This window comes from Oncorhynchus nerka, linkage group LG13 (genome assembly GCF_034236695.1).
Source record: "Oncorhynchus nerka isolate Pitt River linkage group LG13, Oner_Uvic_2.0, whole genome shotgun sequence".
NCBI lineage: Eukaryota > Metazoa > Chordata > Actinopteri > Salmoniformes > Salmonidae > Oncorhynchus > Oncorhynchus nerka.
The window spans coordinates 48,727,370-48,753,563 of record NC_088408.1 but is presented as its reverse complement, the minus strand read 5'-3'; the positions used below and the strand labels follow the sequence as shown (position 1 = coordinate 48,753,563).

The window sequence follows — 26,194 nt, the reverse complement described above, 5'->3', positions numbered from 1 at the left end:
GGGTCTTCCTTTCCTGTAGCGGTCCTCATGAGAGCCTGCACATCAATAAACTTTTTCAAAGATCTTGACATTTTCTGCATTGACTGACCTTCATGACTTAAAGTAATGATGTATTGTCGTTTCTCTTTGCTTATTTGAGCTGTTTTTGCCATAATAGTATTTTACCAAATAGGGCTATCTTACCTCTACCTTGTCACAACACAACTGATTGGCTCAAACGCATTAAGAAGGAAAGAAATTCCACAAATTCACTTTTAACAACCTGTTAATTGAAATGCATTACAGGTGACTACTGCATGAAGCTGGTTGAGAGAATGCCAATAGTGTGCAAAGCTGCCATCAAGGCAAAGGGTGACTACTTTGAAGAATCTCAAATATAAAATATATTTTGATTTGTTTAACACTTGTTTTGGTTTCTACATAATTCCATATGTGTTATTTCATAGTTTTGATGTCTTCACTATTATTCTACAATGTAGAAAATAGTACAAATAAAGAAAAACCACGGAATGAGTAGGTGTTTCCAAACTTTTGACTGGTACTGTACGTGCCCTCAGCAAGCAGCTGAGAGTGACTAGTGACGACGGGGGTCGAGGCGGCAAGCAGCGTTACACACATCCATGCTACTGTCCTGTATTCAGTCTCTAGGCTTCATAGGAAACCAGAAAAAGAGCTGTCTGGCACAGTCTCACTGCATTCCGTTGACTCGCTCATGTATCATGCTTTTCTATCCCAATGGAGGGTGTCCGGGCTCCGGCTCTGCTTAGCTACATTTCATTTCGGCTGGGTCACTCAGTGCGCTTTCTCCAGTGCCTACACCTACTGGGAATGATGGCTTCTGTAATGGAAGTCGCTCCCATGGGGCTATTGTTGATGCGGCCCTTCCAGCTCTGAGTGCTAGCCACTCACTTGGACTCATCTCGCAGCCTAAGTCGGTCACTTCGGGTGACCCAGTGGTTGGGACCCTCTGCTATTGTTAGGGGGCTTCCATGGGCTTAGTTGTATGGTGCAAAGTGATCACGACAGATGCACCCCCCCCCCCCCCCCCCCGAGGGCGCTGTACAAAGGCAACTCGAATCCGGGGTATGGAAACTGGTGCGGAGTGCACTGCATATCAGTTACCCGGATCTCCTAACGCCGTATCTGGTGCCCAGGTGCTTCCCCCTGCTTTTGTCGGGCCAGCTTGTGCTGGTCAGAACCGGCAATATGTCAGTGGTGGCGTGTATCAACAGACGGGGAGAGATGCTGTCTCTCTCCCTCCGAACCTTGGCTCGCTCCCTGTTGATGGGGAGCAGTGCGCATATACTCTCGCTTTGGGTGACGCATGTCCCCGGTTGCTTCAACTTGGTTGCAGATCTTTTATCCAGGTGGAACACACTCTCAGGAGTGGAGTCTCCTAGGTATGGGACATTTTCGGCAGACTGACGTAGACCTTTACGCAACGCGAGAAAACGTGCAGTGTCGTCCTTTAGGCGTTTCTGCCAGTGTTTCTGATGTAACTTTTTTAAAAATTGTAGCTATTGTTGTAGCTCCCCGTTGGCCCAGGCAGCCTTGGTTCGTGGAGATCGTTCACCTTTTAGGTGGGGACCTGTGGCAACTCCCAACAGGGACCTGTTGTCCCAGGCGCACCTGTTGTCCCAGGCTGGAGATTTGGCTCCTATGGGCCTGGCCCCTGAGAAGGCCAATCTGAAGACTAGAGGTTTACCTCTGAATGTCATTACTACCATTCAGTCTGCAAGGGCGCCCTCCATGAGAGGACTGTATGGGTATAAGTGGCAAGCGCTTGAGCTCTGGTGCCAAGAGAAAAGACTTGTTCCTTTTCAGTGTGCGGTGAGGGACATCCGTATATCCCTACAGGAGCTTTTGGAGCAGGGACAGGCATTCTGAATATTAAAAGTGTCCATGGCCACTATCTCAGCGGGTCATGTGGGAATTGCCTCACAGTGTCTTGCGCATTGTTTAAAGGGTTGACTATAGGAGATATTTGTGCTGCGGCAAGTTGGGCATCACTACACACTTCTGTCGTTTGTATTTGTATTTATTATGGATTCCCATTAGCTGCTGCCAAAGCAGCAGCTACTCTTCCTGGGGTCCAGCAGAGTTAAGGCAGTTTATACAATTTTAAAACATTACAATACATTCACAGATTTCACAACACACTGTGTGCCCTCAGCCCCCTACTCCACTACATATCTACATTACTAAATCCATGTATGAATGTTATCGTGTGTGTGTGTGCATGTGTCTGTGCCAATGTTTGTGATGCTTCACAGTCCCCGCTGTTCCATAAGGTGTTTTTTTATCTGTTTTTTTATTTTGCTCTAATTTTACTGCTGGCATCAGTTACTTTATGTGGAATAGAGTGCCATGTAGTCATGGCTCTATGTAGTACTGTGTGCCTCCCAAAGTCTGTTATAAACTTGAGGACTGTGAAGAGACCTCTTGTGGGATATGCATGGGTGTTCGAGCTGTGTGCCAGTAGTTTAGACAGACAGTTCGGTGCATTCAACAAGTCAATATGTCTCATAAATAAAAGTAGTGATGAAGTCAATCTCTATTCCACTTTCAGCCAGGAGAGATTGACATGCATATAATTAATATTAGCTCTCTGTGTACATCCAAGGGCCAGCCGTGCTGCCCTGTTCTGAGCCAATTGCAATTTTCCTAAGTCCTTTTTTGTGGCACCTGACCACACGACTGAACAGTGGTCAAGGTGCGACAAAACTAGGGTCTGTAGGACCTGCCTTGTTGATAGACAGACTTCTCCCCATCTTAGCTACTACTGCATCAATATGTTTTGACCATGATAGCTTACAATCTAGGGTTACTCCAAGCAGTTTAGTCATCTCAACGTGCTCAATTTATACATTTATTTATTACAAGATTTAGTTGAGGTTTAGGGTTTAGTGAGTGTTTTTTGTTCCAAATGCAATTCTTTTAGTTTTAGAAATATTTAGGGCCAACTTGTTCCTTGCCACCCACTCTGAAACTAACTGCAGCTATTTGCTGAGTGTTGCAGTCATTTCAGTCGCTGTAGTAGCCGACTTGTATAGTGTTGAGTCATCCGCATACATTGGATGTCAATGCTCCCTGTGTAGCCCACAGTGTGCTTATGGCTGGGACAGGGGAAAGTCACTAGGCAGCATTCGTGTGCGCAATACCCAGACCGCTGCATCTGGCCGGGACAAGTCTGAGGGGTCTGACATCGGCCATTTCATTTATTATCGATTTGGGTCGGGTTTGGGCGTGATTATATTTCCCCATAATATGTTTTACCCAAATTGACTGACTGAAAGGGAACGTAACGTTATGACTATAACTACTGTTTCCTGAAGGAGGGAAACAAGGTACAACATATCTCCGGCCCAACACTGCCCGTTCCTGAGCTTGGTGAAGTGCGGTATTTAATTGAAGGAAGGAATGAATCCGAGCCTCACGCTTATCACCTGTGGAAGGTGGGGCTTCCAGTGAGGCGCATTTTTCATTGGCCTTGACAGGCGTGATTGTAGATCCTTCAACCGAAGTTGCGAGATTGCGACTCCCCCATAGTATGTTGTACATTGTTTCCTTTCTTCAGGGAACAGTAGTTACAGTCATAACATTACTTTTTCTGGTGAACAGAGAATAATCGGAGCTCATTTCAATCAAATTTTCCGTGTTAATCTGAGCCAGAAGGTGGGTTTAACTCCCAGCACTGAGGCATTAAGGCCTGTGATTGGGTTCTGGACACGACCAAATCACCAGCTCCTGGCTTTCTGTCTGTCTGTTATCAGACGCTGACAGACGACCGCTGTGACCCCGGCGCCCCACTCCCCCCACCCCACTGACCACCAGGCAGAGAGGCAGAGCAGTCCCACCACCTCTTTATCTGCCTGCCCCCCCCAACTCTGACCCTGTCGCACTGAGTAATGGAGGAGGGGGGTGGGCTGCATGGAGGGGGATGGAAAGCTGGAGGCCAGCCGTTTGGGTTGGCCTGATAAGGGGGGGCCCAGCAGGGCCCAAGCTGATCCATCACTCACCCAGGCCCACTGCTAGCAGAGCCTCGCCATTATTTTAGTGGACACTAACTGCCTCATTAGTCAAGTCATTAGTGACAGCAAACACAGATCGCTGCAGAAGATCCCTGACAGGAGAACAGTGGAGTGGCTAATTAAAGGGCCAGCGCTCGGCCCTCCTGAATGCCAGCCCCAGGCAGCTGTGTGCCCATCGCTCCTCCGCTCCTGCCTGCCAACCCCCTCCCTGCGTTATGCACACGCCCTCCCTCCGCGCTGCTTTCACATCCACACACAATGACCCGGTTGCCTGGCAGTTATCGGCTCATGGTGAATGAGCAGGCCTAAACGTCAAATTGTTTGGAGGAACAGTTAATCTCAAAGATGGGATGAGTGCAAACATAGCAGCGCCTCCACTTTCTAACCGATCAAAGGTCTGGTGACATTTCCAGAGATTGGATTCCTGGAATAAAAGTCAAATGCTGGAGAACTCTTTCTGCAAGTGAATGCTGTTGACATACACTTTAGACAAGTGTTTTTACTCGTGGTCATGGAGGGTTGTCGTGTGTGTGTGTGTGCGTGTGTGTGTGTGTGTGTGTGTTCAGGCTTTCATCCAAGCCTAAAACTATAAAGCCTCATTTATCCAATCGACAAAGCATCAAGACTTTGAGAAGCAAGAATCTGCACACACTGCACGCGCAGATAGATTAAGAAGAGTAAAAAAAAAAAAACGTATTTATGACAATGCAAAAAATACGGTAATAACAAAAGGTGTTGAATTGGCGTTTATTTGAAGGTAACCATGAATCCAGAGTAATACCAATAGTAAGCTGGTTGTATACATTGCCTTGGTGGGAAAGGGGATGATAGTGTGTTCACACATGTTGCTCTGGGTGGGTATACCTATTATCTTCTCCACTCATATTTCTACTAATCACTGCTGATAAAGCAGCACAAGCTGCTGCTCTAATACCGACCAGTCACTCCCCACTAATTACAATCATCTGGATGTCATTGAGCCTCCTCTAAAACACACATTTCTTTTTTTTTAAATGCATTTTATTTAACGATTTTCAGATATGAGAAAAGAAAAAACGTACAATAACCCCAACCCCTTATTCCCCAACCACCCACCTTTCCCTCCCATCCACCCACCTTTCCCTCCCATCCACCCACCTTTCCCTCTCAACCACCCACCTTTCCCTCCCAACCACCCACCTTTCCCTCCCAACCACCCACCTTTCCCTCCCAACCACCCACCTTTCCCTCCCATCCACCCACCTTTCCTCCAATCCACCCACCCTCCCATCCACCCACCTTTCCCTCCCAACCACCCACCTTTCCCTCCCATCCACCCACCTTTCCCTCCCATCCACCCACCTTTCCTCCCATCCACCCACCTTTCCTTCCCAACCACCCACCTTTCCCTCCCAACCACCCACCTTTCCCTCCCAACCACCCATCTTTCCCTCCCATCCACACACCTTTCCCTCCCATCCACCCACCTTTCCCTCCCATCCACCCACCCACCTTTCCCTCCCAACCACCCACCTTTCCCTCCCAACCACCCACCTTTCCCTCCCATCCACACACCTTTCCCCTCCCATCCACCCACCTTTCCCTCCCATCCACCCACCTTTCCCTCCCATCCACCCACCCATCTTTCCCTCCCATCCACCCACCTTTCCATCCCAACCACCCACCTTTCCCTCCCATCCACCCACCTTTCCTCCCATCCACCCACCCATCTTTCCCTCCCATCCACCCACCTTTCCCTCCCAACCACCAACCTTTCCCTCCCATCCACCCACCCATCCCTCCACCAAGGTGTCATACAAATATATCACAGAAAATGTAATAAGACAAAACAATGGAAAAAATATATATAAAATACAAAAATCGGTATTGTAATTATAGTTTAAATTTATCAACACAATATATGGCCACTAGATTAGACATGGCCGCTTACTAAAATATACAAGTTACACTATGTAAAAGACAGGCTTTCCACATATTGTATGAATGGGGACCCATGCATAGTGTACCTAACCTTCTCCAGAGGCAGGGATGACATCACCTCCTTAACCCACTGCATAAAGGAGGGAGGCTTTGCCCTGATCTAGGGGAAGTACTCCAAAAATAGCAGTGAATGGGAATGGCAAAAAAGACTCAAAGACTGGCACGACCAAAACATCTGTCCCACAGTCGCTGGACTCTGGTGGTATTTCAAACACTTGAGGTCAACATTTGGATATATGTTTGCCAGTCTGTCATTTGAGAATGGAGACAGTGCAAAACGTTGAACTGAATGAGCCTTGTGCCTTGTGCAAAATGATGAGGTGTGAGTACGCCCAATACTGTGTTGCCATATGTCATCGGGTAGCTCGGCACCCATGTCTTGCTCTCATGCAGATTTTGCATTTGCCCAGGAAGGCAGATTAATGTTCTGTATTAAATCCTATAATCTGGCGGTTGTGCCCTTCAGAGATGGGTTCAAATCTAAGCACCTCTCAACTGGACCAAAACACACACGAATGCTTGTATACAATTTCTCAATACTTCAAAAAAGGTGAAGCCAGTGTCTGATGACCCCACTACCACAATGATGGTGACTTTTGGTTCCATGGTTAGTTTTCAGTTGATGTGGTTGAGTGCATATGTTGCCTGAGGCGACGTGGCAGAGAGTGTCCGTAAAAGTAAAATATTCATTTGTTTGATTACCTCAAAAAATGTCTCTCCTAAAATGTTAATATTTCAGTCACTCTAGTATTTTTAACCAATATACAGTACCAGTCAAAAGTTGGGACACACCTACTCCTTCAAGGGTTTTTCTGTATTTTTACTATTTTCTAGAATACAGAAGATACAGAATACAGAAGATAGCCCTATTTGGTAAAAGACCAAGTCCATATTATAGCAAGAACAACTCAAATAAGCAAAGACAAACAACAGTCCATCATTACTTTAAGACATGAAGGTCAGTCAATCTGAAAAATGTCAAGAACTTTGAACGTTTCTTCAGGTTTAGTCGCAAAAACCATCAAGCGCTATGATGAAACTGGCTCTCATGAGGACCGTCACAGGAAAGGAAGACCCAGTTACCACTGCTGCAGAGGACAAGTTCATTAGAGTTAACTGCACCTCAGATTGCAGACCAAATAAATGCTTCACAAAGTTCAAGTAACAGACCCATCTCAACATCAACTGTTCAGATGAGACTACGTGAATCAGGCCTTCATGGTCAAATTGCTGCAAAGAAACCACTACTAAAGGACACCGATAATAAGAAGAGACTTGCTTGGGCCAAGAAACACGAGCAATGGACATTAGAACGGTGGAAATCTGTCCCTTGGTCTGATTAGTCTAAATTTGAGGTTTTTGGTTCCAACCGCTTGGAACCAAATAAGGTGAACGGATGACAAGGTGAACACAGATAAGGTGAACGGATGATTTCTGCATGTGTGGTCCCACAGTGAAGTATGGAGGAGGAGGTGTGACGGTGTGGGGGTGCTTTGCTGGTGACACTGTCTGTGATTTATTTAGAATTCAAGGCACACTTAACCAGCATGGCTACCACAGCATTCTGCAGCGATTTGAGCACTAAACTACCTAAAAGAGAGTACCAGCTTTCAGCTCAAACATTCTATTATTATTTTAGCAGTGTTCATACCAAACAATATGGACATTTCTTAGTATTATGATGGCGCCACTGGAAGCACTGAGTGAAACTTAAATACTAACACATTTATTATGGGTACTGGCTCTGTTGAAAATAAATGTCCAAAAGTCAGAGCATTCAACACAAGGTACGGAGTGAGAATGGTTGCAAGAGAACATTGTGTTATCCACAGAATTGTCAATTTCTCCAAATTCTTCCATGGATCACTACTAACCACACAGTGATCTTAGAGCGCTAACTGGTCTTTGAGCATTCAGAAGGAGCTAGATTGGTTTCCCTGCACACCTTGTTGGATGGAAAATGGCAGCACACCACAAAGGAAGTGGGGAACGGGTGTGGAATGAACCTTTGAGTAATAGTTATGTTACTTCCGTTCTTTAAAAGAACACGTCAACAAAACGTAAATGCAAACTCTTCATGTGAAAATGAGCAAATGTTATCAAACCTATGTCATTAAAGTGCAAGGAGCATTGTCAGTTCAGCTATCGATATCTTTATTTAGCATTTGTCAAGAACACCCTCAAAAAGAATCACCTGAAATACTCCAGACCGTCAAACAACACAGGGCAGGTCTGCTTTGTGATTTGTCATGTGCAGGTAGGTATAGTGTGGGGCAGGTGCAGCTGTCCCTATTTCCTATCCCTGTGTAGATGCTGCCTAACCTTTTCTCTAACATAATGGCCGGGTGCTGTGACCATGGCACTGTGTAATATGATCCCGTATTGATAGAGAGGGAACAGGTGCTTTAAATCTGATTAATACATCTGTGCTAGACACCAGGCTTACATCACAAAGCGGAGCCTGCGTCCTAAATGGCACCCGATTCCCATAGTGCACTACTTTTGACCAGGGGCCCACAGAGCTCTGGTCAAAAGTATGGGGAATAGGGTGGCATTTGCGATGCACCCAGACAGACAAAGCTGCGAGGCAGCGCTCTGCTCTCCTCTTATCTGCATGGCAGCCTGGATATGATGGTTGCCGTGTTACTAAATGGAGCTTTTAAATTGGATGGGCTGGAATGGGCGAATGCAGGTGTATCTGCAAATGCACTGAGGGCAAGGGGAGTGATGCGTGATAGACGTGACACATATAGGAACCATTAGTCTCCGATTTAAATCTATGATCGATCTCAGGTTAAAAAAGCACAGCAACATGTTGCATAACTGTGCTGCTCCCATTTTATGGTTCAGAACATGCTGTGGACTAAAGCTCCATTGATATTATATTTTACAAAAGGTTGAGAATATAGACTGATGTGAGAGCAGAACGTGCTGTGATTAGCAAAAAGTCAAATGGTGAAAGTGTTACCGTATAAAGTTCTGACTTAACATTGCATTTGCAGCATAATCCAACACAAGTATTTCATTATGCGGATAAGGACAGGTCCAGGGTTTTGTTAGTCTGAAATGGCTTCCTTCTCTTGTCTCCTTTTGTTTTCTCCATGACCTACCTTTTATAGGTGAACAGACGGGTTAGGTTTACTTTAGACTATTTTGCTTCCACCTGTTCTGTCCAGCCAGATCAATGACCATGGAGGAAAAAGGACACAAGGAGAGGAAGATAGTTACAACTATTGAGATGTAGCCCAGGTGCGACAGACACTGGTTTATGACAGTGTGATAAGTGGACTATGCTGCTTTACCTTGTTAAAACAGCAGAGGCAAACACTCCCAACCGTCTGTCACAGCAACCATCTGCTGCCCTCATCTATATAAATATAAAGCCCTTTAAAAATAACCTGCGAAGGTTGGGTTGGAAAGACTATTAAAGAAAGGCTGTGCATATACAATACCACTGAAACAGCTCGACAACTCATTATATGCAATGTTCAAAACTGCAATGCTGTTTGTACATGGCACGCCTTACTCTTGATTGAATAATTATCAGTCACATAAAATCATATTATCCTTCACAATATTTTACTGTTTGACACAAATATCAGTTATAAACACTCCATGCTAAGTGGGGAATCCATCAATTTTAAAGCAGCGCCCTCTTGTGGGCATGTAAATTACTCACACTAAAGATGCTTCCTGTCTTTCTCCCTGCTCTAGCTCTGTCTCATATCATCTCTCTCCCGCTCATTCTGTTAACCTGGAGACAGTGGGTATTTCCCATTTGCATTCCCTGGCATGTTAAAACATGTTCACCAGCTGCTGCTGTGCCCACCTGGTCCTTGGTGATCTGCTTGGTTGGTGTGTTGATGCCCAGCTCGTCCAGAGGGTAAACAATCTGGCGTCGTGGGCGCACCTGGGACCATACAGTTCGGGACAGAGGTCAGGTAATGGGCACAGGAGTTCTGAGGGGAGAAGAAAAGGGGAAAAGGTCAGGTGAGGTGATACCTATGAGCTATACTATTGATGGAGGCAAGGGCGGGTGGTGACTAACAGGTGCCAAGTCTAAGGTGATATAGGATGCATTCCAAATGCCACCCTTTTCCCTATATAGTGCACTACCTTTCACCAGGACCCATAAAAGGTCTGTAAAGGGATACGGTGCCATTTGGGAAGCAGACATAATTAGTTCAGATGAACACGTTGGTTTACACAATTTACACGCCCTTCAACGTGCTCTTGAATAGAAAGAAACCCCTTCATGGCAGGCCAACCCAATGCTCCACCATCCACTGCCCAAATGATGATTCCTTCTCCCATTAGCTTTTCCATAATTCCATCATTCTATTTACACCTCATCATCTCCCAATCTGGTGCATGTTTGTAGAAGGTAATTAGCAAGAGGAGGAGGCCTCTACACACTGAGGAAATGTCTTCTCACAGTCCAGAGAGCTGGAGCTGGCAGTCTTATATCAGCACCTGCTGCCTTAACCCCGGAGAGAGCTGCTGGTGGCTGGGCAGGCGCTATCTGGTACTGAACGCACGCACACACTCTGGAATGAGCACATTGAGGAGTCACTCAATGTGAGCTTTACGGTCCCGAGGCTGTTTCTCTCACCCTCTGGCTGTGGTAGGAGGGGTAGACTGGGGTAGTAGAGGCAAGATTTGTGGGCGAGCTGCAGCGCCTCCTTCGGGAAGTGTTTGGCGTAGTGCTGGAAGATGGGGTTGAGGGCAAAGTGACATTGTTTGCCGTACTCCTCAAAGCAGTGGTGGCTGAAGTAGATTACATCTGAGCCAACCATAACATCAAAAACGTCATCTATCGAGAGAGAGAGAGAGATGTTAAGTAGTACTAAATCTATGAAAGCAAAATACCATTGAAGTCTGTCTAGCGAAGATAAAAAAAGAAAGAAAATTGCTTCCTAATTTCTAATAATTAAAATCCCAACTAGTTGTTTCGGAACTTTGGCCACAAACACCTGCAAGGGTGTTCCATCCTGGAAGACAGACCAAGAGAAAGAGAGGATGGGAGATGAGATATTACACATACATGTGGTTCCATTTTCATTTCCAAAGTAATTATCTGTGTTGGAGCTCTGCCATAATCATGTTTGACATCTGGGGTGTCAATCACCACTGGTAAAGTGGTTTACATGGTAATTAGTTGGTTCTTTGCAACAAAACATCAATCAATCAGTGATACTCCAAGTCTTCCAACATAATAATTGTAATCACTGGAACAGTTTTGTGTGATTGATTGATAAACGGAGACTAGCTAAGGTAAATGGAGCTAGTGGTTATTGTACTATCCTTTGTCCTATTTGCAGTAGTATGCCCTGTGTGTCTGTGACTGACCATGTCTCTGTTGACCTTGAAGAACATGTCCAGGTCCTCCAGCAGGGTTCACATGCAGACGAGTCTCTTTACCATGTCACAGACAGCAGGCCTATCTGCAGACACTATCAGCCTCATGTCAAATGTCCTGAGACGACAACAAGACCATGATTGACATTACACAAGCAATATACAGTACATCTGGGGCAGTGGTCAATAAATTGGTCGATTGCGATCGACTGGTCGATCTCCAAGACATTTCTAGTCGATCAACAAACATTTTTGTTAAAAAAACCATTCCTATTTAAAAAATTAATAAAAAATTGTGCTGTTGGCAGTAGGTGCACTTGATTCAGCAGCCCTAGAGCCGGGAAGGCATAGTGTTCCCATTTTGAACCATTTCATGTGTCCGAAGGTAGAACTCCGCCTACCCAGCAGGCCTAGAGAGCAAACCAAGTGCAGCTATAGGTCTACCGCTGGCCAATCAGATAGCTCAGATCACCATGTCTGCACAGTTTCCTCGAGCCACAGACTGTAAAAAGAAAACTTGAACGCACAGCAAAGTTGATACGGTGAGATTTCAAAACTTTTAAAATCAACACTAGAGGGAGACTCAACGAATACAGCAAAGAGCTGCTGTTTTGATGAGTAAGTTCATGTTTAAGTTGTTACTCAGCAGTTTTACAAACCATTAAATGCGCGTTCTCCCTACTTCCACTCACGCTACAACCTGCACTGCAGCTGCAATGAATGAGTATCGCAAAGTCTTCCGATAAGCTTGCGTTGTTATTATTGCCGGCTTGTGTCTTTTTAATATCGAGGATTATTTCACTTTCTTTTGTCATAGGGAGTAACAACATGAATTAGTACATGAGGCGGAAATAACGCAGTGCGACTTGAGTTTCGCCATCAGCTGGAAGACTGTGTCCCCTTTCTGCCAGCGGAGGGAGGGAGAGAGGAAGAATGGTGAGTCGACTGAGAGGCAGCCTCACCGCTGCGCCCTCCCTTTTTAACTGGCCACCAGTTCAGTTTTTTTAAAGAGCACATTATCATGCTCACTCAGCTGTACCTCACAAGTAATACAACAAATTATCTATTTCCAGTGTGATCATGTACCTACATGTTTTTCAACATAGTATAAAAATGGTCTTAGAACAACATTGGCAGGGCAATTAAATAATGGCCAAATGTAGTGATATTGTATTGGGCCTATAGCCTACTGCACAAACCTCATTGCTACAGAACTGTTTTTAATTGGTTAATGTTGCATGTGCTTACATTTTATAAGTCATGTTATTATTTTTTTATCTGAGCGGTAGATCTCGCCTTGCATTTTGACTCAGAAAGTGATCTTGACTCCGAAAAGGTTTTGTGAACACTGATCTAGGGCATGTCTCTCTTCAATCCCTATTAACATCCATCTCGGTTTGATCCTAAGATAAGCAATTAGATGCATGCTAAGACAATGCACTTTGTACCCAATCACATTTTTATATTACACCCACTTATAAGCAGACCAGAGCAGTGGAAGATGTAAGAGCTCCTGGGGCAGACTGCTGGTGTGGTGTGGTACCACCTTGAGGAAGCTCTGGAGGAGGGATAACTCAGGGGGCAGCTTGGGCACAGAGATGATGCAGGTCCTGGATGAGGCAAGGAGATTGGCTTCATGCTTATCACATAACCTCAGGTTCAAAGACCCTCCACAATAAGGAAATCACTATAGGATGTCAGTCATACATGGGTTTAGTAATAAGCCTTATAGAGTGTACTTACAGGGAAAGGTTTTAATATATTGGGCAGGAAGTCCACCGATCTGTAGTTGAACGAGGGAAGTGAAGTGAAACTGTGTTTCTGCCAAAGCTCTAACCAGAGCCAATATGGAGATCATAGCGGTGGAACAACTGGCCAAGCAAGCTGCCCGTCTCAGTACAATGCCCGTTGGTCTCGGCTCAACTTCTCTCCTTCAAGTTACTGTCACTTTAAGCGCCATACTCATTAATTACATGCTCATTCTCGGTGGGGAGTGACTGGCTTCCATATTCCAGAACAGCTGGGCAGTAAGGCGACAGAGAGAGGGACCCAGCGGGAGCCAGCTAACAATCCCTCGCTCTCCTTCACACAGCACAAGACTGATACACACTGGAGGGCTGCCATGATAAGTGAAAGGTTTCCACATATTCATAAAATGGAGAAAGACATATTAAATGTGATCACCTTTGATTCATGGGAATGTTTTTCCTCTTTATTTTTCGAAATAGTAACCCTTCTGTCAATGACTAGGTCATTAATTTGTCAATTAATTATTTAGTAATCAAATCATGCTTGTGATCTTCCCCTGAACTTACCTAATTTCAAACTTCTTATTGATGACAACTAACTGAATACAGAAAACATTGGGTGTTTCTGAGACTCTTGGTTGCAGAGCCACTTCTGAATCCCGAAGCTCTGCAGCACACGCCTGAGTGTCCACCGGCTGCAATGAGAGCATCACGATGTTAATATATCCGTATGAGATGAAGGAGAGCACATAGCTAGGTGGACATGAAGGTATACCATAAGGACGTCATAATTGATTTACCTCTGATACTTCACTGGGTATGGCTTTGATCCAAATCCAAGCTCTGGTTTACGTCACGTGATTACACCTTGCAATTCACATAATCAAACCAATAAATGTTACATTGTGCCTGACAGTGATCCATTATAGATCCATTATAGCCTTACAGTATTGCAGTATTGTGTTATAGCCTAACAGTAGGTTGAACACATGGATCCTCCTTGTGGTCATATTCCATCCCTGTGGGCTGGTGGTGTTGGTGTTCCCTGGAGGCCCCTTTACCTCTGGCTCAGGGGCCGTCTCAATCAGGTCCTCTGGGCTGGGCTTATACAGACGGTTGAAGGGCTCAAGTTCAAAGCACTCCTTGAGCAGCTTCAAGTTGATGTCACCACTCACACTGATGAAACCCACTGCGGTTCCCTCATTCTGTGAAGACAGTGCACAGACCGACACAGTCATTATACTGTAATGCCATTTGTAATTAAATAGATAGCATATTTCCTGTGAGTTTGAACACTAGTAATATACATGTGCATACTATCAACGCTGACCAAATACGTTGTTTCGGCTACAACTTTCATTTGAGCTGTGGCCTCATGAAAGATGATTGGTTTCCAAATTAGACCTTTATAAACTGATGGTGCCACGGGGTGTGCAAATGAAAGTAAATAATGTACGATGTTCCTAAGAGGAAGAGAGGACTGAATAGTACAACCCTCTTGGGCAATGTTGTGCTGTTTATTCTCTGAACGGAGAACAGAGCCTGACGTTTTTTTTTTTTTTTTGCTAGATGTCTGAACACAATATGTTTAGTGAGAGCATGTCTTGGCAGAGTGTCAACTCTCATCTGCCATATGTTTCCATGAACACATGTCAGCTTGAGTTGAAGGGAGGGGAGGAAAGATCTGCCAACTTCTAAGTCCCTGGGGAATGCACCCCAGCAGGATTTCTGTGAACCAGGCAATAGCATCTGCACCGCCGCAATTACATTTTAAATGGCCTTTACCGCTCTGACAGTGGATCAGAGATTACTGATGCCAGAGATAAAAAAAAAAACAGAGACAACGTCAGAAACAACAACATGGCTGACTTGATCTAGAGCTTAATAATCATAACGTGTTTTTTTTCTTCTCGCCTGTGGTTTTGGCTGAAGTTGTATTAAGGAGAAACAAAGATATTCTCATGACAACAAAGAAACACAACTTTAAACATAGCTAACCTTACAAACAGCTGAATGATTCTCCTCATCCTGAGCCTCGATGAGCTCAGCCAGGAAGTAAGATCCATAGGATCCTGTGAGGACCTTTGTCTGCTCCGTAAAGATGTGTGCGAGGTTGTCATGATCCTCCACCCTGTAATGGAAGCCTCAATCATTTGCTGAATGCCACGAGCAACCCAAGGATCGCTCATCACTCACCAAAATTAGAATAGAAAAACGTGTGAACGTGTTGAAATAAACAATAAATTACTTTTTGGAATTTAGGAATTTATCATACCCGAGAACTGCAAAATCAAATTTGAGACTAAATCTATTGCTAAAGTGCTCCTTCATATAAAGCAAAGGGGTACAGAACATAGGTGTGTTAAAATGACTATGAGGACCTGACTCGTTGGACATTTCACCTTTATTTACCATTTTTTCCAACTGCTTACACACAAAATCTTTTCATCTCACACGATTTTTTAAACCTCTCACTCTAAGTGCTAAACTACACACCAAATATCCAAAACCATAAGCTATTTCTCAGCTTTTGACTCAGTTGTCAATTGCATAAAACACTTTTTTCAAAACACTACACACAATTCTCTACCAAAAACACAAAAATCTAACAGGAAGTGACTTGCTTTCCTTTTCCAAACACAACCAATCAAAATGCTACACTTATTCACCAGGTCACACACACACTCCTCACATGTGCAAACACTACTAGCTTAACTGATCACTAACCAATCACTGCTTTACTGTAGTATAGGCCTGTAAATAGGTCAAAGGTCAGATGACCTGTTTTGAACAATGGATGCCAACAATGGACAGAGAGCAAGAGGAGTAGGACGGAGAGGAAGAGGAAGAAGAAGAGAAGGAAGGAGAGCCATCTCTGATGAGATTAGGGCAACACTTGGTTTGACCATGAGAGAGGCTGGACGGAGAGTCCAGCCCAACTTGAGTCGATTTACAGTGGCGTCCATAATTCGAACCTTCAGAAATGAGAACAGGTATATAACTATATAATGATCGCCAACCCTATACCCGCATGCTGCTTCTCCAGGCAATGGAGGACGCATGTGGGGACATAGAGGTTGCCTCTGTCCAAGGTTAGATACGCCATGCTAGGAGATACTTCCCTCGATGTTTGGCAAGAGAAAACTTATCTTGTGATGTGGACGAAGTATTGTGGCCAGACCCAGGCCGGAGAAGAGATTAAGCGTAGCTTAGCACTGGTGTCTGCCCCCCCCCCCCCTACCAATTCCTGGACTGCCCCCTGGGACATCACACACACAATTGTGTTCTTTACTGTATTCTAAAGAATATACTTTTGGTTTACATATGTTTATGGTTTTGTTGTATGCTACTGTATACAGCAGTAATGTTTAGCCTAATAAATATGTTCTGTTTCTACATTGCATTGGTGTTTACAGTGTACTTGTTACCCCTCTCAGCAGATTACTTTCACTGTAGAACATTGTATTGAAATGTAGATATAAGCCTATGAAAGACCAAAGAGCTTTAGATTTAGAACAACAGTGTTTACATGGTATGTCCAAAAATGTACTATTATGAAAGCAGTGTTTGCCATTTGATGCAAATGCTTCATTCTGACATGTGTTTATGGCATTTTGAATGCAGTGTTACATTTTGAAGGAGATATGAGGCATTTAGCATTTTGTGTGTGCAGTTTTGGGAATTGTGTGTAGAGTTTTGAAAAAAAGTTTTTTTAAAACAGTTCTATAGCAATGAGGTTTGTGCGGTAGGCTATAGGTCCAATACATTATCCCTGCATATTGGCTGTGCTTGAATTGCCCTGCCAATGTTGTTCTTGTTGTTCTTCTCAGACCATTTTGAAATTATATTGAAAAAAATGTAGGTACAGTACATTGGTAATAGATCATTTGTTGTGTTACTTGTGAAGCACAGCTAAGGAAGCATAGTAATTTGCTTCTGTTTTTATTGGACTGATGGCCTGTATCTAATGGTTGGTCTGAGGGGAGGGAGGGAGCAGTGGTGAGCCAGCCTCTCACATGACTCACCATCCCTCCGCCCTCCCTCAGTCCGTTGAAGTGCAGGAAGAGTGTGTTCAGAGGCTGTCGAATGGTTCCCAAAAAGCTTGATCCACAGTGTTTCCAATGGGGTGAACAGAGAAGGCAGTATGGGCCAGCACCTCATTCTTTGCATTGTTCAGGGTCACTGCCAGATTAGCCTTCTCTCTGAGGATACCAACATACAGACATTGAGGCCAGGATACATTATTGTGGCTAATGTAATGGATTGACGCGTGCAAGTTCATGCATTCTGATATGGTAAAAGTAAACGAATGATGTATCGAAAAATCTGTCTCACCTTAAGTGTCAATATCTGTTGCATGCATTTGGCATGAGTAAGGTTAAGCATACTCCCAGTAGATGAATGACGTTTACTCTTCCAAATACTGGTACTGTGGCAGAACTGATCAGGCTATTGATCTCATGTGCATCCAATGACACTGTTCTCCTCACAGTCACAGTCTTAACTTTGCCACCTGAGGAAGTTATGGTAGTCATCTTTCTCTGATTTTGGGAGAGAAAAGCAAATGAGAAGCAAACCAACTAAATTATCATCAAATCAAAGTTTATTGGTCACGTGCACAGGATACAGGGTGTACACGTTGGGAATTTTAACAAAACACAACAAATGTATTTCTGTAATAGTTAACAATTCAATAGCTATGGGGTATAATATCAATAAGTGTTTACGTTTGAAGACAACTCCAGCATTCTTGTAAAATTAGCATAATGGAAACTTTTTCAAGCTCTATGTATTCTTCTGAATTTACATCAATGATGCAAATCAGGGTGTATCTTCTTTAACGGTTAGCTAATTATTGAAACATAAAGTGTCAATACATATTTGTCCTCCTGTAATAAACGAAGGAAGAAAGTAAAGGAACGTTGCTAATGGGGTTGTGGTGTGTAGCCATAGAAACAACCGCCAGTGACGTCTTGGGGTGAAAGGTTACAGTTCATAGGTTAAGTTTGACGCACGTTTTTGAAGGTGTCATGGCGGAGCTCACTGGCGCTGTGAAAATATTCTAAACTATTATCTGTTCGTTGTGTTTTATAGATTCAATTGTAACAGTTGTTTCTCATTGACTCTGCCATAGTACCGAGCAAAATGGCATCCACTGCAGCAGGGAAACAGAGGATACCGAAAGTGGCTAAGGTAACAAAACATTTAAAAACAGTTAGCTATCTAACGTTAGCGAATTTGTAAGTTATTGGCTAGCCATGTCTATATGGGCCTAGCCAGGTATCAAGCTAGCTAACCACAACAAGACGTGTCCTTTGTTTTGGTACAAATGTTCAATTACTTTTAGCTACTTGCGACGAACGAAAGGGTAGCTAAGCACTGCAAATTCTTGTATTTAGCAAGCTAACGTAACTAACGTTAACTAGATACTCTGACCCAAGTCAGTGTATGTGATGAAGTTAGCTAGTTACGTAATTAGCTCGCGAGTTCGAACTGTTTCCTTTTGGAACATGTACTATGTAACTAGCTAGTATTATCTCCAATTAATTTAACCCATTCTTAAATTCATGTATTAATTTGTTTTGTGTAGGTGAAAAACAAGGCTCCAGCAGAGGTACAAATCACAGCTGAGCAGTTGCTCAGGGAGGCAAAGGAGAGGGAGCTCGAGCTTTTGCCACCACCGCCCAAACAGAAAATCACTGATGAAGAAGAGTTGAACGATTACAAGTTGAAGAAGCGGAAGGTAAGACCCCTGTGACAGTGGACACACAGGTTACACTTCACGTTTACTGTTACTTCACTTTTACTCTTGATATTCTGTTGGTCTGCCAGCCTGCCAGTTTCATCATTTCCGATTGTCTGCGAATCCTGTGAAGAATACAGTAAATACATTGATCTAATTTGGATGCATATTGGATTCTCCTTCTCATAGGGATTTGAAGACAACATCAGAAAGAATCGTACTGTTATCAGCAACTGGATAAAATACGCACAATGGGAGGAGAGCCTGAAAGAAGTCCAGAGGTAAGCTAATGCTTGTCAATTTCACTTTGTGAAGGTGATGATTGTGAACCATACCTATTTGAAATCTGATGTGAATGTTACAGATGAATTTTGACTGGGATACTTGTTGTCTAACCCCCCCGCCCAGGGCTCGCTCTATTTACGAGCGTGCTCTGGATGTAGACCACCGGAACATTGCTCTATGGCTGAAGTATGCCGAGATGGAGATGAAGAACCGGCAAGTGAACCACGCCCGCAACATTTGGGACAGAGCCATCACCATCTTGCCTCGTGTCAACCAGTTCTGGTACTGAACAACTTTACCTCCTAAACCGTTGATATCTGTTTAGAAAACTACATCTGATTGATGTGGTCACATTAGTGTTTTGATCCTCAATGAATCAGGCTCTTGCAGAATAATGACTAAAGCATGCAGAGTTTACCACCAATGTGCACAATCTTGTTGCGGCTCATCTGTTCTTTTTCTGTTTCCCCCCCGTTTCAGGTACAAGTACAGTTACATGGAGGAGATGCTGGGCAACATTGCTGGCTGCAGACAGGTGTTTGAGCGCTGGACAGAGTGGGAACCAGAGGAACAAGCCTGGCACTCCTACATCAACTTCGAGCTGCGCTACAAGGAGGTCGACAAGGCCCGCTCCATCTATGAGAGATATACCCTTTTGATGGGAGGTGCTTGAAACATTTACTTACTATGAGATGTGGTTGCTGTAGAGTGTGTCATTAATTGACAGGTGTTTGATTTTTTTTCTCACCTTTATTAAACCAGGTAGGCTAGTTGAGAACAAGTTCTCATTTGCAACTGCAACCTGGCCAAGATAAAGCATAGCAATTCGACACATGCAACAACAAAGAGTTACACATGGAATAAACAAAACATATAGTCAATAATACAATAGAATAAAGAAAACAAAAAGTCTATATACAGTGAGTGCAAATGAGGTAAGATAAGGGAGTTAAGGCAATAAATAGGCCATGGTGGTGAAGTAATTACAATATAACAATTAAACACTGGAATGGTAGATGTGCAGGAGATGAATGTGCAAGTAGAGATACTGGGGTGTAAAGGAGCAAGATAAATAAATAAATACAGTATGGGGATGAGGTAGATAGATGGGCTGTTTACAGATGGGCTATGTACAGGTGCAGTGATCAGTGAGCTGCTCTGACAGCTGGTGAGGGAGATATGAGTCTCCAGCTTCAGTGATTTTTGCAGTTCGTTCCAGTCATTGGCAGCAGAGAACTGGAAGGAAAGGTGACCAAAGGAGGAATTGGCTTTGGGGGTGACCAGTGAGATGTACCTACTGGAGCGCGTGCTACGAGTGGGTGGTGCTACGGTAACCAGTGAGCTGAGATAAGGCGGGGCTTTACCTAGCAGAGACTTGTAGCAGTTTAGCAATTGATTACATTTATGATTTATAGCAACTTACTGTAGTGGTATTACCTTCATATTGTCATCATGCCTGTAGAGTGCATCTCTTTTAAAGCTCCTTAACTCCAGTGCACTTGTGATTGTCCACCCTGACGTGAAGAATTGGATCAAGTATGCCCGTTTTGAAGAGAAGCATGGCTACATAGCCCACGGGAGGAAGGTGTTTGAGAGATCAGTGGAGTTCTTTGGCGAGGAGCATGTCAACGAGAACCTCTTTGTGGCCTTCGCCAGATTTGAAGAGAAACAGAAAGAGGTATCTAAATCTGACACTTTGAACCATGTCAGTTTTATTCCCACACATTTATACTGTGGTCAACAGAACACAACACAACCTTTCTCCCCCTTTGTCTCTTAGTTTGAGCGTGTTCGAGTCATCTACAAATACGCCTTGGACAGAATCCCCAAGCATCAGGCTCAGGAGCTCTTCAAATTCTACACAGTATTTGAGAAGAAGTTTGGAGACCGGAGGGGAATTGAGGACGTTATCGTCAGCAAGCGGAGATTTCAGTATGAGGAGGAAGTCAAGGTACGTTCAATTGAACCTGTAAAAATGTGCAACGATTTCACTCCAAATAAACCATTAAAACACTATTATGGTTCAACATTTCATACCCCTAATTGCTTTCCATTGGATTGTGTTTTGTTTCCTGTGTAGGCAAGCCCACACAATTACGACGCTTGGTTTGATTACCTACGCCTGGTGGAGAGTGATTCGGATCCTGACACTGCCAGAGAGGTGTATGAGAGAGCCATCGCCAACATCCCTCCTATACAGGAGAAGAGGCACTGGAGAAGATACATTTACCTGTGGATAAACTATGCTTTATATGAAGAACTGGAGGTCAAGGTAAGCCTGCTTCCTCTGTGTGTTTTATGGAATGGCTATAATTCTCACATTGCTATGTGTGACATTGTGCACATAGCTGTGGATTTCAGTGCTTATTTTGTTGGATTGGCAGGACCCGGAGAGAACAAGACAGGTGTACCAGGCATGTCTGGATCTCATTCCTCACAAAAAGGTATTGGCAGTTTGCAATCAGTGGCATGTCCTTTCTGAAATGGGACATAAACATGAATCATCAACAAATTATCATATTTATTACTTTGCATCCTTCCTCATAGTTCACATTTGCCAAGATTTGGCTACTCTACGGACAGTTTGAAATCCGCCAGAAGAACCTTCAAGCTGCCAGGCGAGGCTTGGTAAGATCCCTACTGATTGCTGAAGATGTATGTTTTTTATTGTATCAAACTTCTCTCTAATTTGGGCTTCTTCCTCTCCCCCAGGGCACAGCCATTGGTAAATGTCCAAAAAACAAGCTGTTCAAGGGCTACATTGAGCTGGAGCTGCAGCTCCGAGAGTTTGACCGATGCAGAAAGCTCTACGAGAAGTACCTGGAGTTTGCCCCAGAGAACTGCACCACCTGGATCAAGTTCTCTGAGCTGGAGACCATTCTAGGAGACACAGAGAGGGCCCGGGCCATCTTCGAGCTGGCCATCGGACAGCCACGACTAGACATGCCAGAGGTCAGGCTCAAACGCTCACCCAGGGCATTTACTCAGTATTGACGTTCCACTGTCTGTCGTTTAGCACGTCTGAAGACTTCAAGTGAGAAGTGTTGTCGTGGAAATGTAATGAAGGTACCTCTGAACAGTATTTTACTTTAATATATTCAATTTCCTTTTTAATCTTAGGTGTTGTGGAAGTCCTACATTGACTTTGAAATTGAGCAGGAAGAGTTTGACAACACCAGGGGCCTCTACAAGAGACTTTTGCAGCGCACACAGCACGTAAAGGTGAGAGCTGTCCCTTTAACCTTGAAGTGACCGTCTTGCTACCAACAGTCCCATGCTACAACTCACCTGCCAAACACTCACTGTGGCGCAGCAACTCCTCGAACATTTACTCGTTCATTGTGTAATTTAGCTAAATGTTACCTGCAGGTCTGGATCAGCTATGCCCAGTATGAGCTGTCCATCGATACCTCGGACCGGCTGCAGAGGTGTAGGGGGATCTTTGAGGAGGGCAACAAGGGCCTGAGAAGCTGTGAGGAGAAGGAGGAGCGTCTGATGATGTTGGAGTCGTGGAAGGAGTTTGAGCAGGAGTTTGGTTCGGACACGACCAGGGAGAGGGTCAAGAAACTGCTGCCGGAGAAGGTGAAGAAGAGGAGAAAGCTCACAGCAGAGGACGGGGTAAGTGTTGTTTCCTTTGGTCATACCAATCCAATATCAATTCATTACCCTTGTTTGTCTTACCGAGTACTTCAACTCCTCCACGGAGTTGAGAGCAGAATATAGTTTTTCAAATCTCTGACTCGTTATGCGTCGACACTTAAAAAATGTCCATTCTAAAACCCTTACCGTGTACCTATGTTTTGTCCTCTTGTTGCATGCTTTTCTTCGTTTGCTGAAATCCATACTTTTTAATTAAACATGAATCAAATACAGACAGACTGTTTCCTTGTTGAGATACAAATGCGTATTCACACTGGTTTCCACTAGCTTCTATAGCCACAGTCAAATTCCACAGCCACAACCTGGGCTATAAAAATATGCCTTTGAATTTGGGTTAGGCATAAGGTTAGCAGTGTGGTTAAGTTTTAAAATCAATTTGAATAAGAAATTGTAGAAATGGGTGGGTTTTATGACTGTGGCTATAGAAGCTAGTGATAACCTTCCATGCTAAGTTGCCATCTTAGAGCAACAGCAGTAATGAAACAGTCAGTGGTTGTATTTAACATTTGATTAAAAAGTATGGATTTCAGCAAAGGCACGCAAAAACATAGGTACGCAGTAAAGGGTTTAAGAATTTGCATTTTTGAATTATCCACGCATATTGAGTCAGCGGTTAGTTGGAGTCGAGGTACTCAGCAAGTTTGTCATGATGTGGTTCGATTGATCACTAATTTACTTTTCATTTTTGATTCAACAGTCGGATGCAGGGTGGGAGGAGTACTACGACTATATCTTCCCTGAGGATGCAGCCAACCAGCCCAACCTCAAGCTGCTCGCCATGGCCAAGATGTGGAAGAGGCAGCAACAAGAAGAAGAAGACGACGACGAGGAGGAGGAAGAAGATGAGGAAGGCGAAAACAACGGAGGACTGGATAGAGGTAGTGGCAAAGAAATGGAGGAAGAAGATAACAGAAGAGTGGAGAGAGATGGAGATGAAAAAATGGATGGAGAAGAAAATGGAAGAGGGGAAAGGAGTAGAGACAAAGAAATGGAGAAAGAAGATAACAGAAGAGTGGAGAGAGATGGAGAAGAAAATGGAAGAGGGGAGAGGAGTAGAGACAAAGAAATGTCCGAAGACTCTGCATCACCATCAGAAAATCCTATGGTCAGTGAGCCTGTGCCTGAAAAAGACTCCAAAGAGAGCACATATGATGACAGCGATGATTCTGATGAAAGCAGCAGCAGCAGCAGCAGCAGTAGTAGTGGCAGCAGCGGTAGTGATCGTGACAAAGATGGCAGTGAGAAACAGCCCAGGAAGAGCAAAAAGGATTCAGTGAATGATTAGCTTGTCTGGGAAAATGTTTCACTCGTGACAAGTTGAGTACCTCATCAGGTAATTTCTAGTGCTTTTTTTTTTTTTTTTACAAACACCTCTTTTATTAATGTGAATTTGTATTCCATGTTTTAGTTACTGTAGTGCAATGACAATGTAAATAAATAAACACTGATATCCATTATTTATTTTTTGTGTGAAAATGAACCATAATTGATTGTTGTGACAAAGCAGCAGGTCCCTGGGTGAGTCAAGTAAGTAGATAATTTATTGAATTTGAATGAGTCCTTTCAATTCCATATAGCTCCAAACAGTGACTGACTCATTGGCAAAAATAATCTTAGTTTCACAAAGGACCAGTTATTGGATAGTTCAAAAATTATGTACAATGATATTCTGTCAGCTTTCACACATCACACCCTCAAAACTAGTCCTAATCACACTTCACCAATGCAGACGAGAGAAATATAAAAGTGTCTGTGTTCCGCCGTCTATTCTATATCTTCTGGTCTGACAGGATGTGGTATAGGAACGATGGATTTCTTCTCTGTGTCGCTCGACAAGGCTTTCCTCATATCTACAAAGAGTGAGCACATGTCAACAAAATGATTGAGCTACAGTAATGTTTACATTGATTTGAAGGGGTTCATCTTACCATAGGCGTCTTCATCCGGTTCTCCGTTGCTAGCAGAATAGTACTCTATCACGGTTCTGTAAACGCTGTAGCCTAGCTGTTTGTACATGTTCACCGCCACTTGATTGGAGACTCGAACAAACAGGTCAACAAAGAACCCGCCCTTCCTAAAACAGTGAGACATGACAGATTAGAATAAGCCAAGAAGTATGCTAGATAACATGGTCATGTTCAGTAGGGTGCACTACAGCAAAACGGTTTGAAACAGAAAACAATAAGGGTTTATAATTTGTATTCCCACCTGGTTTCAGTACAAAATATATATATATTGGTACCAAATTACACTGATCTTAGTAAAAGTCAGACCCACCTTTCTGAGATCTCCTCCAGCATCTCCATAAGCTTGGCTGCCAGTCCCAGTCGTCTGAACTCTGGGGCCACTGAGAGAGCTGTGACGTGCCCATGCCACTCTTCTCGCGCCACTGATCCCTCCGCCTTTCCCATGACTGCAAGGACAAAGTCAGAAGTGTCATTTTGATGGAGGCCATCCACAGTGTATGCTATTGCCATTTCTCTAAAGCAATCATCATATAGGATGGTACATATGACATGTACTTACTGTAACCCATCAATTCTCCACCAGGGGCCTCTGCAACAATGAAGTACTCAGGCCAGTGGGCCAGGTACTGTAGGTAAAATGGGATTCCATACTGTAAAAGAAAGTTAAGGACGGCTTGTCTTCTAATATAACAAGACAAAGCTTACATTATCTGGGGTTTCCATGCATAGATAGACAGGTGGTATATTATTACAATGTCGGGGTTCAATTTGTACGTGTGAAAGGATACAGTCTCTGTTAATGGATCCAGGTTGCTGTGAAGGTAGAAACAAAGTTTGAGATGTTTCATGCATTCAATGCAATGACCCTGACGACGAGGGGCAGCAGACTTCAGTTTACTGTATTTATGCCTAGCTAGCCACCTTTGAAAGAGAGAGCCAGCTAGTGAGCAATTGTCCATACATTCCAAATACTGTATCTTATAGCAACAGAGTTGACTCGTTTATTAAAATAGCGTCTATGCATCTCTCTGTATGGCCAAAGAATTAGCTTCTGCCTAGCTAGCTATACTTGCAACTAGCCAACAAGCAAAATGCTATTGGTATGGTCCACTAAAACATAGGTATTGTGTAGCTAGAAGGTTAGCCTATCAACAGTATTAAAAACAAATCGAAATGAACTCACATGTTGTTGAACTTGAACAAATCATCGCACGTAAAAGCTCGTAACGTTGTCATTTTCGCTGACCATTCAACTTTAGCCGCGACCAAAACGTCGATGCCCTCTATCGTTAGGGAGGTGTCATTGACTGATTTACTGCCATCTTCCGTTTGACTGAGGAATAGCAGGCTAGAATACACAAGATATTTCGATGATGTGTGTGACCTATCTAATCAAGTTTTGTATGGGAAAGTTTAGATATT

At 43.7% G+C, this 26,194-nt stretch overlaps 2 protein-coding genes and 1 pseudogene across 2 annotated transcripts; 1 reads left to right on the top strand and 2 right to left on the bottom strand.

Moving 5' to 3' along the window:
• LOC115140625 (cilia- and flagella-associated protein 61-like) overlaps positions 1-16,223 on the bottom strand; it is a 31,285-nt pseudogene extending 15,062 nt beyond the window's left edge.
• A 1,896-nt stretch (positions 16,224-18,119) lies between these two features.
• On the top strand, positions 18,120-24,264 carry LOC115139622 (crooked neck-like protein 1). Its single transcript, XM_029677222.2, has 14 exons — positions 18,120-18,310; positions 18,708-18,860; positions 19,050-19,141; positions 19,269-19,427; positions 19,626-19,792; positions 20,645-20,823; positions 20,926-21,096; positions 21,226-21,417; positions 21,530-21,589; positions 21,693-21,773; positions 21,858-22,097; positions 22,266-22,367; positions 22,515-22,763; positions 23,503-24,264. Exons 1-14 carry the CDS (start codon positions 18,263-18,265, stop codon positions 24,088-24,090), a joined length of 2,481 nt encoding a protein of 826 aa, XP_029533082.2. The 5' UTR covers positions 18,120-18,262; the 3' UTR covers positions 24,091-24,264.
• A 64-nt stretch (positions 24,265-24,328) lies between these two features.
• LOC115139623 (N-alpha-acetyltransferase 20-like) lies at positions 24,329-26,059 on the bottom strand. Its single transcript, XM_029677223.2, has 6 exons — positions 25,956-26,059; positions 25,561-25,585; positions 25,332-25,422; positions 25,083-25,218; positions 24,734-24,879; positions 24,329-24,655 (listed from the first exon to the last, which is right to left on the bottom strand). Exons 1-6 carry the CDS (start codon positions 26,006-26,008, stop codon positions 24,570-24,572), a joined length of 537 nt encoding a protein of 178 aa, XP_029533083.1. The 5' UTR covers positions 26,009-26,059; the 3' UTR covers positions 24,329-24,569.
• Between the last annotated feature and the right edge of the window lie 135 nt (positions 26,060-26,194).

What these genes read in the sequence shown, in the direction of transcription:
- LOC115139622 (XM_029677222.2), top strand. Translation starts at nt 18,263, where the DNA reads ATGGCATCCACTGCAGCAGGGAAACAGAGGATACCGAAAGTGGCTAAG. An exon ending in GGATACCGAAAGTGGCTAAG is followed by an intron (nt 18,311 to 18,707) that starts GTAACAAAACAT and finishes TGTTTTGTGTAG; the next exon opens with GTGAAAAACAAGGCTCCAGC. An exon ending in CCGCTCCATCTATGAGAGAT is followed by an intron (nt 19,793 to 20,644) that starts ATACCCTTTTGA and finishes ACTCCAGTGCAC; the next exon opens with TTGTGATTGTCCACCCTGAC.
- LOC115139623 (XM_029677223.2), bottom strand. Translation starts at nt 26,008, where the DNA reads ATGACAACGTTACGAGCTTTTACGTGCGATGATTTGTTCAAGTTCAAC. An exon ending in TTGTTCAAGTTCAACAACAT is followed by an intron (nt 25,586 to 25,955) that starts GTGAGTTCATTT and finishes CTACCTTCACAG; the next exon opens with CAACCTGGATCCATTAACAG. An exon ending in TGGAGAATTGATGGGTTACA is followed by an intron (nt 25,219 to 25,331) that starts GTAAGTACATGT and finishes TTGTCCTTGCAG; the next exon opens with TCATGGGAAAGGCGGAGGGA.